Source organism: Neophocaena asiaeorientalis, unplaced genomic scaffold (genome assembly GCF_003031525.2).
Source record: "Neophocaena asiaeorientalis asiaeorientalis breed wild unplaced genomic scaffold, Neophocaena_asiaeorientalis_V1.1 scaffold771, whole genome shotgun sequence".
NCBI lineage: Eukaryota > Metazoa > Chordata > Mammalia > Artiodactyla > Phocoenidae > Neophocaena > Neophocaena asiaeorientalis.
Genome location: NW_020171822.1, coordinates 656,088 through 670,939, shown reverse-complemented (window position 1 = coordinate 670,939; position 14,852 = coordinate 656,088). Strand labels below are relative to the sequence as shown.

The 14,852-nt window shown below is 42.4% G+C and overlaps 1 protein-coding gene across 2 annotated transcripts in view; it reads left to right on the top strand.

Moving 5' to 3' along the window:
* The window catches only part of ADGRG2 (adhesion G protein-coupled receptor G2), a 70,104-nt gene that overhangs the window by 51,587 nt on the left and 3,665 nt on the right, over nucleotides 1-14,852 (top strand). For both annotated transcript variants that reach the window (XM_024739417.1, XM_024739411.1), the window contains exons 17-26: nucleotides 927-1,070; nucleotides 1,698-1,820; nucleotides 2,469-2,514; nucleotides 2,637-2,740; nucleotides 3,533-3,654; nucleotides 5,001-5,269; nucleotides 8,441-8,540; nucleotides 9,108-9,391; nucleotides 12,540-12,641; nucleotides 13,639-13,791. In XM_024739417.1, coding sequence (XP_024595185.1) covers nucleotides 927-1,070; nucleotides 1,698-1,820; nucleotides 2,469-2,514; nucleotides 2,637-2,740; nucleotides 3,533-3,654; nucleotides 5,001-5,269; nucleotides 8,441-8,540; nucleotides 9,108-9,391; nucleotides 12,540-12,641; nucleotides 13,639-13,791 — 1,447 coding nt within the window. The remainder of the gene's footprint in view (nucleotides 1-926; nucleotides 1,071-1,697; nucleotides 1,821-2,468; nucleotides 2,515-2,636; nucleotides 2,741-3,532; nucleotides 3,655-5,000; nucleotides 5,270-8,440; nucleotides 8,541-9,107; nucleotides 9,392-12,539; nucleotides 12,642-13,638; nucleotides 13,792-14,852) is intronic.

Genomic DNA, 14,852 nt, shown 5'->3' with positions numbered 1-14,852 from the left:
ATACTTTTTGACCCATTTCAGTATTTTTTTTAATATATAAATTTATTTATTTATTTTTGGCTGCACTGGGTCTTCGTTGCTGCGCGCGGGCTTTCTCTAGTTGCGGCAAGTGGGGGCTGCCCTTCGTTGCAGCGCGCGGGCTTCTCATTGCGGTGACTTCTTTTGTTGCGGAGCACGGGCTTCAGTAGTTGTGGCACGTGGGCTCAGTAGTTGTGGCTTGCGGGCTCTAGAGCGCAGGCTCAGTAGTTGTGGCGCATGGGCTTAGTTGCTCCGTCACATGTGGGATCTTCCTGGACCAGGGCTCGAACCCATGTCCCTTGCATTGGCAGGCGGATGCTTAACCACTGCGCCACCAGGGAAGTCCCCATTTCAATATTTTAACAAGTGTTACGACTACACTGGTGTAGTGGTGCTGTATATCAATCCTGCTTCTAGTGTTTTCTTTTAGAGGGATTGGGGACTGGAAACATGCAAGTAAAACCAAGTCTCGCCTTTAAACTTAATTTGTCTAGTCTTCCCTTTACAAGTTTAGTGCATGTGGTTCTATGATGACTTTGCCCTAACAGGTCACCAAGTTGGTGTGTCTGCTGCTGTGGTCTCCTTGGGCTCTGCAGTTATCCTGAACTTTCTCCCCTCCCACCCTAGCTTTATTGAGATACAATTGACATATAGTATCCTGTACTTTCTGACTGTTTCTGTATATCCTTTATCCTTAAAATGTTTCCTTTCCTGCTCCGAGGCCTCATCTCCCTATTACACACCCTCTAATTTCATAGCAGTCAGAGAAAAAAGAAGAACCAATTGTACATAGAGACACCACAAATAAATGCCCTTACAGGATCCTCCATCTTAATTAGGTGTTGTGTTTTCCATCTCTTCATTATACTAGCCCCAGACGTCTTTATGACCTTTCACTTGATTTTCAGGTTTCTCTGGAAACTCAGGCTCCTGAGAATAGTATTGGTGTTATTACTCTGCCTTCTTCGCTGATGAGTAATTTACCAGCTAATGATGTGGAGCTGGCTTCCAGGGTGCAGTTCAACTTTTTTGAAACACCTGCCCTGTTTCAGGTAAAGTTGCCTCTAATTGCTTTTGGTTTCGGTTTTGGGGGGGACTGAGGGAGTTTTATTTCTTTTAATCCTCACATATTCTTAAGCCTGCTATAAGTCACATGAATTGCTGAAAAGCTGTAGTTTATTTTTAAACAGGACCTAATGATGCTGCTGAGGATAAATAACAATAACTGACACTCACATAGCATTTATCACCTGCCGTGCAGTATCATAAGCACTTAGAAATGTTAACTCTAATCCTCTCAGCATCGTGAGGGAGGAACTATTGAATTATTAGCCCAGTTTTACAGATGAGGCTATGGAGGCACAGAGAGGTTAAGTAACTTGCTCAGGAACACACAGCTTAAATGGCTTAATGTTATGTTCCCTTTAAGATTCATGAGGGTCTCGTTGTGTCAATCTGTGAAATTTAACTCAGCATTTAGAGCATTGTATAGTGGAATAAGCTCTGCCTCTCATTATGGTCCTTGGGAAAGTCACTTTACTCCCTGCCCCTGAATTCCTGACCTAGGTAGTAAAATAAACAGTGTGGACTAAATAGTCCTTAGGGTCCCGTCTAGCTCTAAAATTCTCTGATAACATTTCATTTTCCCTTGCCATCTTATTGATTCTTTGGTGTGCTAGGACCCTGCCTTGGAGAACCTCTCTCTGATCAGCTATGTCATTTCCTCGAGCGTGGCGAACCTGACAGTCAAGAATTTGACAAGAAACGTGACGGTTACATTAAAGCACATCCACGGGAGCCAGGTGGGCGGGGCCTGTCTGGTCTGTTCATTGACCAGAAACACCTCATGCAAACTATGGCTGTAAGACTTTGCCTGAAAAAAGTAGATTCAGCAGATCCTCAGACCCAGTTAGGGCAGTGTGTAAGACTAGAATCACATAGTCACTCCGTTGGGTTTTAACATGCCTAATAACTGCCTTCCTAATTTCCAAGAAGGAGCAGTGTAAAAAGCAAGCTCTTCTTGCCAGTTTTCAGTGCTTTATATCTGCGGCTACAGGTCTGAGTCTCACCTCCAAAGAGAAAGCATCTTAGTTCAGTTCACACTGAGCCTCATCTGTGACCTCGCTGCTCAAAGTGTGGTTTGCAGACCTGCAGCATCAGCGTCACCTGGGAACTTGCTAGAAATGCAGACTCTCAGGCCCCACCCCAGACCCACTGAATCAGAATGTGCCTTTTAGCAAGGCCTCAAGGTGATTCCTGTGCACGATTGCTGAGTTTAAGTGCTGACGTATATGAGACTCACTTGCTTCTAGAGACCAGTGTAAAATAAGAACTCTCCTAAAATCAGGAATGAGATTCTGAAATTTTAAAATATCGTTTTTTTTTCTAATCGCTTTCCAGTTTTTTCAGTTCTGTAAATTAATTATTTGTAGTTTATCTTTCTGTTACAGGATGGCTTAACAGTGAGATGTGTATTTTGGGACTTGGGCAGAAACGGTAGGTTCCAGACATAACTTTTTCAGTCTTGAGTGGGAAGGGGAGGGGGAGCAAGGAGGGAGGAGCAGTGATTGGCGCAGTGGCTTTGCTGACGGGGCGGACACTCTTTCCAATGCCCACAGGCGGCAGAGGAGGCTGGTCATCTGATGGCTGCTCTGTCAAAGACAGGAGGCTAAATGAAACCACCTGTACCTGCAGCCACCTTACAAGCTTCGGCGTCCTACTGGTAATATCCCCGCTCTACCTGGCCTTAGATTTGGGTCTGAGGGTTAGCTGGGGATCATACCATGATGTCTAATCTGATGGATAACTTGGATAGATCAGCAGGTTTCATCATATTGTGGCAAAGTTATAGACCAATGAAATGACTCTTCTAATAAGCAAATGTACTTGAAGGAAAATACTTGAACTTAGAAGTATTTTTTTCGCATTCTATTTTTACATTTAAGTTTTTCTTTTTAAGATAGCTATAAGAGGACTAGGGAATTCAGATTAAAATGGGTAATAAAAATAGTTTTAATGCACTTTAAAATTGTATAAAACATTTGACATAAATTATTTTATTTAATCTGCCCAACAATCCAGCAAGATAGGTAGAATAGGGAGTTGTTATTTTCATATTAATGAAGTCAGAATTAAGACTCACTTGTTAGGTAATTGTCTACAGTCATAGAACTAAGAAATATAAGAGCCAGAAGCCAAATTCAAGTCTTTTGGCTTCTAGCCTGGTGCTTTTCCAGTGCACCATAATGCAGTGATCGAGTACATGGGCTTTGGAGTCGGCCAGACCTGAATTTGGATCCTGGCTCCTCTACTTTGTAGCTGTGTGACCCTGGGCAAATTACTTAACCTCTCTGGGCCTCAGTTTTATTATCTTTACATGATGATAATAATTGTGCCTATCTTGTAGGTTTGTTGAATGAACTATGGACAGGTACCTGAATACCCAATAAATGTAAATTATGACTGTTATTTATTTAAAAATATTTGGTCTTGAAAGCAATATTTTATTTTCCAGGACTTGTCTCGAACATCCTTGCCACCGGCTCAGATAATGGCCCTGACATTTATCACCTATATTGGTTGTGGGCTTTCATCAATTTTTTTGTCAGTTACTCTTGTAACCTACATAGCCTTTGAGTGAGTATCCACAACTGGAAACTTGGATTATATGACATAGCACCTCAATTGGCAAAGTATATTAATTAATTAAGCATGCTCCTTAGCCTAGCTTATCCTGTCCACCCATCTAGTGGGGCCACCTATATGTAAAACTTCATGGGACTTTTTGGTTTATATATTTCCTTCCTTCCACTAGTTTGTGCACTCACTGAAGGCAGGGGTTGTGTCTTAATCATCCTTGTACCCTAAAATGATGCCTGGTACCTAGCTGACATTAAGTGAGAAGTGAAAAATGGATGCAGACCCCGAAACCCAAGAGCTTACAATGTGAAATAGACCATAGCTCCATGTACAGCACAAGAGCTGTGTTTAATATGTTACGTTTCTAAATAATACTGAGCAAACACAAAAGATTAAATGCATTAACGGGTGTGGGGATGAAGAAGAATAAAGGGTATCAAGTGTCACTGAAAAATACAGATACTCAGTGAGTGTGGCTTTGTAGGTCAAAGCAAGAATGACATTCCAAATGACAGCATCTCCTTCTTGGCTTATCAGAAGGGTCCCTTTGGTCACTTCTGGGGGGGATTCCAATAAATTCTGTCAGAAAAGAAATATAGGCACTTTTATTGCATTAACTAAATGAAATAATATGTAAGTTCTGGGATCTAGATTTTGGACACTGATCAGGAAATGCACAAATTTACTTTTAGTGCCAAACTTAGGGTCCAGCTGTGACTACAGATCTTCTAGTGGACCTTTGGAAATATGATTAATGAGACTAAATTACTATAAGGCCAACCATTACTCAGAATGATCTCACCAGATCTAATTTCACACGCATAAACACGTACGTGTCATCAGTTAGCTGTATTTTCCTATGGCTGTTTCATTTAGCTATAGTTTGAACTCTTCTTTCCATGATCTCACTTTAACTACTAACATAAGGTAAGAGGAGAATCTGGCTTTTTGAAGATCTGAAGAGAGGAGCCTATTGTATGAGAAGCAGCACAATGCTTCTAGACGTAGTTTGGGAGAAGTGGAGGTGGGTGCTCAGAAGATTCCACAACAAACTATTTGAAAGGATGGGTCAATAGTCGGCATGTATTAAAAGGTTCCACAGAAATATAAACATGAATTTTCCATATGGTTATCACAGATGATTCGGTTTCGATTTTCCCTTTGTTGTTATTGTTGGCTTTAATGCCTCCCGCCACACACACATACACGCCCACGCTCAGAGAGGAAATTTATACATATAGACATTTACCAAAAAATAAAAAGAAATTGCTTAGAACACAGATATGTTCACATAAACCTTGGCAGATTGTGATGCTAATTCTTTTTTTGTCCTTTCCTTTTAGAAAGATCCGGAGGGATTACCCTTCCAAAATCCTCATCCAGCTGTGTGCAGCTCTGCTGCTGCTGAACCTGGTGTTCCTCTTGGACTCGTGGATTGCTTTGTATGACATAAGAGGCCTCTGCATCTCAGTGGCTATATTTCTGCATTATTTTCTCTTGGTCTCGTTCACTTGGATGGGCCTGGAAGCATTCCATATGTACCTGGCCCTTGTCAAAGTGTTTAATACTTACATCCGAAAATACATCCTTAAATTCTGCATTGTTGGTTGGGGTATGTATAATTTTTGCTCACACAGTGCCTGGGTTTTCTCTGCTTTTTCTCCAGTGTTTTGATTTTTAATCAGATAGAGACATTGATGAAGCAGGTCATACTTGGCAGGTTTCTAAAACAGCTTTATTCTCCTTTTCATGTTTCACTGCCCAGAGAGCAACCTCGTCAAGTCTCTTTCTAGAACACCTGTATATTTACCCTGGATTGGTTATGACCACAACACTCTGAGGTTAGGGCTATGAATCCTCTTTGTATCTCCAGCAACTAGAACTGGGGCTGGCACACAGAAGGTGCTCAATCAATTGAAAATATTAGCTTGGTGATAATGAGGCCAGACTGTCAGTCCCCAAGCTCCCAGCCAGCCTCACTCTGCTCTGTACCTCCCAGATTCATACATGTGCACGACGGTGTGCTCAGCAGGGCAGAGCGAGAGAACGTACAGATAAAACCTAACGTAACTTCATCACCACACCGGCCCCGTATTTCAGATCATGCCACCTGTCAGTGGTGGATCACAAAGTCTTAGACGCCCCCAAGATCTTGAAGGTTTATTCATTCAACTCCCCACCAAATGTAGGAGCCTCCTGGACTTGACTTACCCTTAACTAAAGATAATTTAACCTCTGCTTGAATTTTTCTATTGTAGGGGAGCTCATTACCTTCATTAAGAAACAAAATTCAGCTGAGTACATTTGAAAGATCTTACTGGCTTTATTCACAATTCATGAATCAGGCATCATCCCGTCTAGCAGATAGAAAGGAGCTCTGAGGAGCTGTACGAAGTGAAAGACTTTTTATAGGCAGAAGGAAGCAGGAATAAGGAAGTCATTCTGGGCAATAAAGTGGGTTGGTTATTGCAAGGTTACTTTCCTTCAGGGGTGGCAGGGGTCTATCAGGCAGGTTACCTACCTAGTGCTGATAAGGTGATTTCGGATTGACTGGTTTAAGATTCCATTTCTGGGAGAGCCGAAGATTTAACTCTGTAATGGAGTTAAGTCTCAGTTTGGTGACCTGTGGCTAGCATAAGCGAATCCATTTTGGGCCTGTTGTCTCGTTTTTAATACCTTACAAGGCAGCCAATGCCCATCTTCTAAAGCTCTGCAGGTCTGTTTTTCCATTAAGTTCACTTGGCTCTCTGGTGGCACTTACCCAGCGGTCTTGGTTTTGCTCTCTCAGGAAAAAAAATAAGAAGCTGATACCTGTTCTGCCAGAGTCCTTTAGATAATCTACATGTAATATATATGTATAATGCTCTATTTCTCAATGTATTTTCACACAAGTAACCCCATAAGAGACAAGTCAGTGAAGTTAGCAAGGCAGTTATTGCTAATACCAGGTGAAGAACCTGGCTCAAAGTGATGACGTAATTACCCTAATACCACAGCTCGAGAACAGCCGAGGCTGGCTTTCTAATTTCCTTTTTTTTTTTTTTGCGGTACGCGGGCCTCTCACTGCTGTGGCCTCTCCCGTTGCGGAGCACAGGCTCCGGACACGCAGGCTCAGCGGCCATGGTTCACGGGCCCAGCCGCTCCGCGGCATGTGGGATCCTCCCGGACCGGGGCACGAACCCGCGTCCCGCGCATCGTCAGGTCGAACTCCCAACCGCTGCGCCACCAGGGAAGCCCTCTAATTTCTTATGCCTATCCCTTCCACTGTATTATAGCCGCCATCCCTCCCAGACTCCCTCCTCTTCTTCAGGCTAAATATTCCTTCAGGGACTTCCCTGGCGGTCCAGTGGCTATGACTTCGCCTTCCAATGCAGGGGGTGCAGGTTCAATCCCTGGTTGGGGAGCTAAGATCCCACATGCCTCGGGCCGAAAAAAATAAAAAACAGAAGTGATATTGTGACAAATTCAATAAAGACTTTAAAAATGGTCTACATCAAAAGATATTTAAAAATATATGTATATTAAATAAATATTCCTTCAGATATTCCCTATGCAATAGGATTGCAGACCCTTTTCCTCCCTTGTCATCCTGCTTGTTATTATATCTTTGTGAAGAACAACACCTTTCTAGAAAGTCACTTATTCCCAGAAAAAGAAATCCCTGCCTCTGATCTTGGGCACGGATTCCGTCTTCTTTGTACAATCCTGAATGGTCAGATTCCCTTGTCAAGGAAAAGCTCCACACCCCCAGGATTTTCTTTTTAGGAAGGTGTCTCGCTTAGGAAGTCACCATATGTCAGGGTCTCCGTAAGGTACAAATACAAAAGAATTAAATGAAATATTGTGTTAGATGGTACCAGGTAGCCCAACCTGGCTGTGAGAAGGAATTGTTTTTTATTTACCAGAGCCTTGAGATTGTATGCCAGGCTGGTCTGTGTGCACAGAGTGTGAAGTGTCAGCGTGGGGTGGGGAGTGATGGGGTAGAGGGGTGAGACGGACTCCTTCCCAGCCCAAGGTCACTTTAAGCGGGGAGGAGCCTTTTCATTATGCTTCCTCTTAGCCCAAGCGCCCTGGGAGAGCCAGTGAGAGAGCCAGTGTAATGGCAATCAACACCCCCAAATCAATCAGGTCAGGCATCTCAGTCCATCAACGGGTTCCAGATAATCAGTTGAGGACTTTGGGGTTCATAATGAACGATTTCCCAGAAGTTGCTGGTAACCCTAACAGGTTGATTCTTTGGTGTATATTTTGGAGTCCTTCACTTTGCCTGCCACCTGACCCTTAAAATTACATTCCAGATGGGTGTAAGTTAAGGCTAACACTAGCTGCCATAGCAGCCATCCCTGAAATGTCAGGAGCAGGTAATTTCTTACTCATGTGCAGTCCAGTTAGCAGAAGTGGAGGGGTCTCTGGTCTTGTGATTTTTCAGGAGCCAAGCTGCTGGAGACTCTGCCTCAAGACAGGGCTTCCAAGGTCGCTCTGAATTTGGGAGAAAAGAGTAGAGAATCTCACTGGAGGTTTTTATGGGCTAGGCCAAGAGGTGGAGCAAATCACTTCTGTCCATGTTCCATTGGCCAAGACTTAGTCAAGTAGCCACATACACCTAGCTGTAAGAGAGGCTGGGAGATGGCCAGCCACATGCCTGGAGGAAGAGGAACTGGGTTTGGTGAACAGCTCACCAGTCTCTGCTATTTCAGAAGAAAATAGAACGTGATCTCTGTTCTTTCTTCTCACCACCTTTGGTTATTAGAACTGTGTGTGACCAATGTTTCCCATCTTCCAGGGGTACCAGCTGTGGTTGTGACCATTGTCCTGATTATATCTCCAGATAACTATGGACTTGGATCCTATGGGAAATTCCCCAACGGGTCACCTGATGACTTGTGAGTACAAAGCCCCCCTCGGAATGTTAAGTGAACTGGAAAGCAGAATTCTCCAAGAAAATGGAGGCTCTAATCAGCGTATCAACTGGCTCTCATCCTAATAAAATCCAGTGACATTTACAGCAGGCTTTGCAGTTATACATGTAATGAGATCAGCTAGTTAGAAAAGCCTTGCTACTATGTAAGTATTAAAAAATGAATTAGGAGGAAGTATTTCAAAAATACTTTTATAAGCCTCTGATAAAAATAAAATACCAGCTACACTATGTTAGTAAAGACTCATGGAACAGAGTTACTAGGATCTAAAGGGGATAAAATCTTTTAATGTCTTCAAAGAATATTTTTTAAATACTTTCAATCACCAAGTGTTCTAAAATAAACCCTCTTGGAGTTTTTCCCCTAGAGCTATAAATGGCTGTGGAGATCAGAGGTTTCATCTTTTTTTTCTCTTGTAATTGTAGGAAAATGTTTCAGTAAAACAGTATAGATTCATTGTTATCATTTTGAACCATATTTCAGCAAAAAAAACCATAATATGTTTTCCCTGTTTTTTCCCCCCAATTCCAGTTGCTGGATCAACAGCAATGCTGTATTCTATATTACGGTTGTGGGATATTTCTGTGTGATATTTTTGCTGAACGTCAGCATGTTCATTGTGGTCCTGGTTCAACTTTGTCGAATTAAAAAGAAGAAGCAACTGGGAGCCCAGCGAAAAACCAGTATTCAAGATCTCAGGAGTGTCGCTGGCCTTACGTTTTTACTAGGAATTACTTGGGGCTTTGCCTTCTTTGCCTGGGGACCAGTTAATGTCACCTTCATGTATCTCTTTGCCATCTTTAACACGTTACAAGGTAAGCTCTACAGCACTAAATACACACTGAATGACCCCGTCGAACTGAAAAATATTGCTACTAAAAGTTAGAGTATCTGCAAAGTGGCTTACTTAGTAGCTTAAGATATAATCATTGAAAAACAGATTTAACTTTGAGAAAGGGTGCTCTGAGAGCCTTGGAAGAAAGGCTAAATTCGTTAAATTCAAGAAGTGTTCCTTTTTTCCTCCTTATCCATCACTACCTCCTGGGAGGGAACAAACATATCAAGGGGAACCTACCAGGGAACTGTTTCTGGGAGAGTCAATCACTCTTCCTTCACCTGGTTCCTTACCTTTTTTTCCTTTAACTTTTTTATTGAAGTAGAACATGCATACAGAAAAGTGCATATACCCATAAGTGTCCCCGTGAGGTCTCACCACTCTGACCTCCTAGGTCTGTGTTTGATTTGAAGACAACGATAAATGTGAAGTCAATGGCAGCAGCCTGGCCCAGTGCTTAATCCCACGCAGTTGCTCTGCCCTGACATGCAGCGGGAAGGGCAGGCTCTGTGTGTGACCCTTGACCTCGGAGCTTCCCCTTAGTTAATGAAGCCCAACTGCAGTCATTTGGGAGCCCTCTTCCATTGTATTCTTTTTTTTTTTTTCCTTTGGCCTCATTGTATTCTTTAGGAAAGCAAATTACTCATTCTTCTAGATCAGCATTATAAAAGAGTTGTCAGCTGTGATTAATCGTTGCTGCACACGGGCTTTCTCTAGTTGCGGCGAGCGGGGGCTACTCTTCGTTGTGGTGCTCGGGCTTCTCATTGCGGTGGCTTCTCTTGTTGCGGAGCACGGGCTCTAGAGTGCAGGCTCAGTAGTTGTGGCGCACGGGCTTAGTTGCTCTGCGGCGTGTGGGATCTTCCCGGACCAGGGCTCGAACCCATGTTGCCTGCATTGGCAGGCAGATTCTTAACCACTGTGCCACCAGGGAAGTCCCAGCTGTGATTAATTTTTCATGGACGCACTTTGGCATTAAAAGCGGAGCAGGCTAATAAGTTTACGTTACAATAACAATCATTCGTGTCCCTTGGTTTCCTTTTACTCCAAATCCTCTGTGTTGATGCCTTTAATTGCGTTCTCATCCACTCATTTTCATCTTTTGCTGGTGGCTTTTAGCTCCCAGAGCATTCTCCTGTAGTTCTTTCAGGCAATATAGTTCATTAACCTGAGATTGAATTCAAATGCCTAATTTGGCTACCGGTTCTTATTTCATTCGGAGGAAGCCAGTTAACGTGCTTGCTGGGTACATACAGTTGTTCATTTTTACCTACAATGTACAGTTCCTGAACTGGTATATCCAGGTGTCGGACAACTTATAAAAGTTTTATTTGCCAACAATGGCATGCTAAAAGTAAGAGACACTTATTTTAAAGAGAAAAAATATATGCCCAAATCACACTAATTGTAAACATGAAAGCAAGGTACCTCCCCTCGCATATTTACCGTGGAAACTGAACCTGCCTCTTTTTCATTCCCCTAGAATGACTTCTCATTAGAATACGAGTGGACAGAAAGAATGTATTGTTTCATTTATAAAAGGGAACTAAAGCCTAATTCACAGGGCTTTGGGGTTGATAAAAGGAGAGATGTATACAGGTTCTGATTTGGGCCTTGGGTACCCCCATTTTGATGTCTCCCCTAATGCAACCAAGTGTAGCTGCCCAGGGTGGCAGGTGGACAAAGGTGTGCAGTACTCGAGATATCAGTCTTCAGGCTGGGCACGTGTACCCTATTAGAGGCAAACCTGATATTTTAACATGAAGGTTTTAAAGTAGATAGATTGGGGGCTGGGGAGAGGGAGAACTCAATTCACCCATTCATTCTGCTAATATTCGCGTTCAAAGCCTTGGGGAGTGGTAGCGAGGGGGCTGTGTGGGGAGCCCTGCGCCTGCATGCAGTGGGGGGTGGAGGCAGAGCCTGAGGGCCTCTTCCCGTCTGTAGTGTTGTGGCCAGGACACCGCTGGAGAATTTCCTTGAGCCTGTCACAGGGAGGCTGGAAGGTAGACAAGGCTATGGCTGCAGTGCCCCAGGCTTCGCAGGAAGAGGGGAAGGCCCAGGGAAGGGATGTGGCTGTGGACTGGAGAGAAGGAGGGAGGGGTGTGAGACAAAGGAGGAGATGGCATTTGACAGAACTTGGAAATCGATTACGCATATGGAGGGACGGGGAGGTAGGAGCTGTGGACTGAAATTTAAAAAGCACAGGGACTTCCCTGGTTGCCCGGTGGTTAAGACTCTGCACTCCTGATGCAGGGGCCCTGGGTTCAATCCCTGGTCAGGGAACTAGATCCCACATGCCGCAACTAAGCCCTGGTACAGCCAAATAAATAAATATTAAAAAAAAAAAAAAAAAAGCACAATGTGAGAGCTGTGAGTTTCAATTTTCTTTGGGGGAATAGAGTCCGGGAGAGAGCTGCTCAGAAAGCTCTGAAGAACTGCTCCGAAGAGGTAAGGGGGGAGATCAGCATATGTGTGTTTGGAGAAGGGGCATGTACAGTCAAGCACACATCTCGGCAGAAGGTTACTGCTTGTCACAAGGCACAGATATCTTAGTTAATGCTTTTAGTGCTTTTCTAAGTGTGGGAAGATGCAAGAAACTGGGTTCATAAAATTTCCTCCTGAAAATACCTAACCATCCGAAGCCCTTTTCTACCGGTTTTCCCAGAGCACAGAGCGCCTCATGCCTGATCTCCATCCTGAAACCCTTTTAGGGTGTGTTGAATGTCAGTGACTACAGTGGCTTATGACTCAATCCTTGTATAGCTAGATGGCCAGCAACATTCTTTAGTTGGCAGAGCCTAGGTCTGAGCTGGCATCCTGGGTAGATGGCTCGTAATTCCAAAGATAGGGAAGGTCAATGACAGGATGTGAGAGGTGAGGCAGTGAGTTTAATTTTGGACATATGGAGTGATATTCTTTTTACAAGTATTTTTTTAATCTTACAAAGAGAGTCCTCCCAGGGTACCTTTCGTTAGCAAACTTTCCCAGGACTTCGGGCTTTATTTTCAATCTGCAAAATTTCATTTTGCCTATGGCTGCCAAAGGTTTTGTCTTTTGTGCAGAGTAAGCTCATGACATTCAAGTCTTAGTCTGGAATTCATTGTGTTATGTTTTCCCCCCCCTCCCCATAGGATTTTTCATATTCATCTTTTACTGTGTAGCAAAAGAGAATGTCAGAAAGCAGTGGAGACGGTATCTGTGTTGTGGAAAGTTACGACTGGCTGAAAATTCTGGTACATATTTACCTTACTTTTTCTCCTTCCCTTAAAGCTTGAGGAAAAGATTGTATAAGTTAAGACCCAAAGCAATTAATGCCAAAGGAATATCGGGTCTGGAAATCAATGAATGGAGCCTGCTCAACACAAAATATCCATTGTGAAGATTAGGGGAAAAAACCTAGTGAATTAAAAACCAATTACTCACATCTGGGAACTTAGTGAGCAATAGAATTAGTGGCCTGGCTGCTTCCTGAATGAAGCAACAGTGAAATTTTTAGAATTCATTTCCTTTCGCGTGCATGCTTTCCATTTGTCCAAAGAAATTTTTAATATTTACCTCCCTAACTTTTTAAGTCTTGACTCAACCTTTTTTCCACAGGTCCTGGTTGTCAGTGACTTCATTTATTTGTTATTGGGCCAGACTTTATATATAAGCCTTAGCATACATTTGGTTATTTTGAAGTTATTTTCAGCTATGCCCTCCTGGGTTATAGAGCAAATGGCTCATTTTTAAGAAAATAAGAAAAACGAAGTACTCTTTGAAAATCTAAATTCCTTTTGCATAAATATTACCCATGAATACAGACTTTGTAGTATTGCAAAGATCTGGTTGCACAAGATTGGAAAATGGCAGTACCTAGAGTTCCATCATTTGCCTGGATTGAAGAGCCATTAGTCATCACAGCAGGTCGATTTGTGTTCTTGTGAAGACAGTCCTTGGCTCTGAAATATTACCTAATTCAGAGGATATTTATAGACACAATCAAATTAGCTTGGCCTGTAGTTCCCAGAGAACATAGGTTACTTTTAACCAGGCAGTCATTTAAAGGACGAATGTATACAGTCTTAAATGAAAATACATTTTATCACACCAACCTGTGAAATGTGGGATTCTCTGTAAGATCTGGAAGCGAGAGATCAGTTGCTTAGAACGAGTTATGCTGTGACCTGTCTCCTGCATCTGAGTTTCAACATTCTGCCCTGTTTTTCTGTAATTCTTACCCTTCTGTAGACTGGAGTAAAACTGCTACTAATGGTTTAAAGAAGCAGACTGTAAACCAAGGAGTCTCAAGCTCTTCAAATTCCTTACAGTCAAACAGTAACTCCACCCAGTCCACCACGCTGCTAGTGAATAATGATTGCTCAGGACTCACGAGCGGAAACGGTACGTTATGTCTCAATATAGTATTTCTCAAGCTAGTGTTTGTTGTATTAAAGCACTTTTATCCTTTAATGGCATTTTTGCTAAGCAAAGTGTATAATTACATGTATGACTAGTGAATCAAAATGTGGTTCCCTTATAAAAGAAAGTTTATTAATCCAAGTTCATTCGTTTTAGAGCAGTTTTTTTTTTTTTAAGATTTAGGGGTTGTTTTTTTTTTAAAGATTTAAGTTTTCACGATGGGAATTGATGACGACCTAAAAGTTTTAATGTGGCAAATCCTGACTTAAGTATTGCCCAAAGACTTCAGTCCTATGCTGTTTCTGTGCAAGCAGTACCTAAAATACTCAGTAAGACTATATCAATTTTTTAGTATATCTATAATTATACACATCTTCAACACTTTTAAACCTTCCTATTTTTTGCTTGTCGTGTTTGTTCATTCTTTTCCACAGCGTGGCTGCCTTGTGACAGTGCCCAAATCCCCACGAATATATCAAATACTGAAAGATGAATTGTGACCTGTATTGGTGACTATATATGTCTCCAATATACATACAGATCATTGCTGCTGTGCCTCCTTTACTCATTAATTCTGACATTTCTAGCTAGAACTTCCATTACATTTTCTTTCTTTCATAAGACTGGGCAGTTCATTACTCATAAAAACTTATCTGTTTCTCTCTTCTTTGGCTTCTTAATATGTCTTTTGCATTTTTATAAAAACTTAAATTCTGCTGGTATACTTTCTCCTTTCCTGGAGAATTTGCCTTTACTTATCATTTTACAATATTAGTTATTTGCATGACAATTTCAGATAAATTTGTGAGAAGGTTCATATACTTACCAGATAATTTTCTAGCCTCCCAAAGATGGGAGGTCCTACTGGTTTGTATAGACTTTTAAAATACAAGAGGAGGGACTTCCCTGGTGGTGCAGTGGTTAAGAATTCACCTGCCAATGCCGGGGACACGGGTTCGAGCCCTGGGCCGGGAAGATCCCACATGCCTCGGAGCAACTAAGCCCATGCACCACAACTACTGAAGCCCGCACACCTAGAGCCT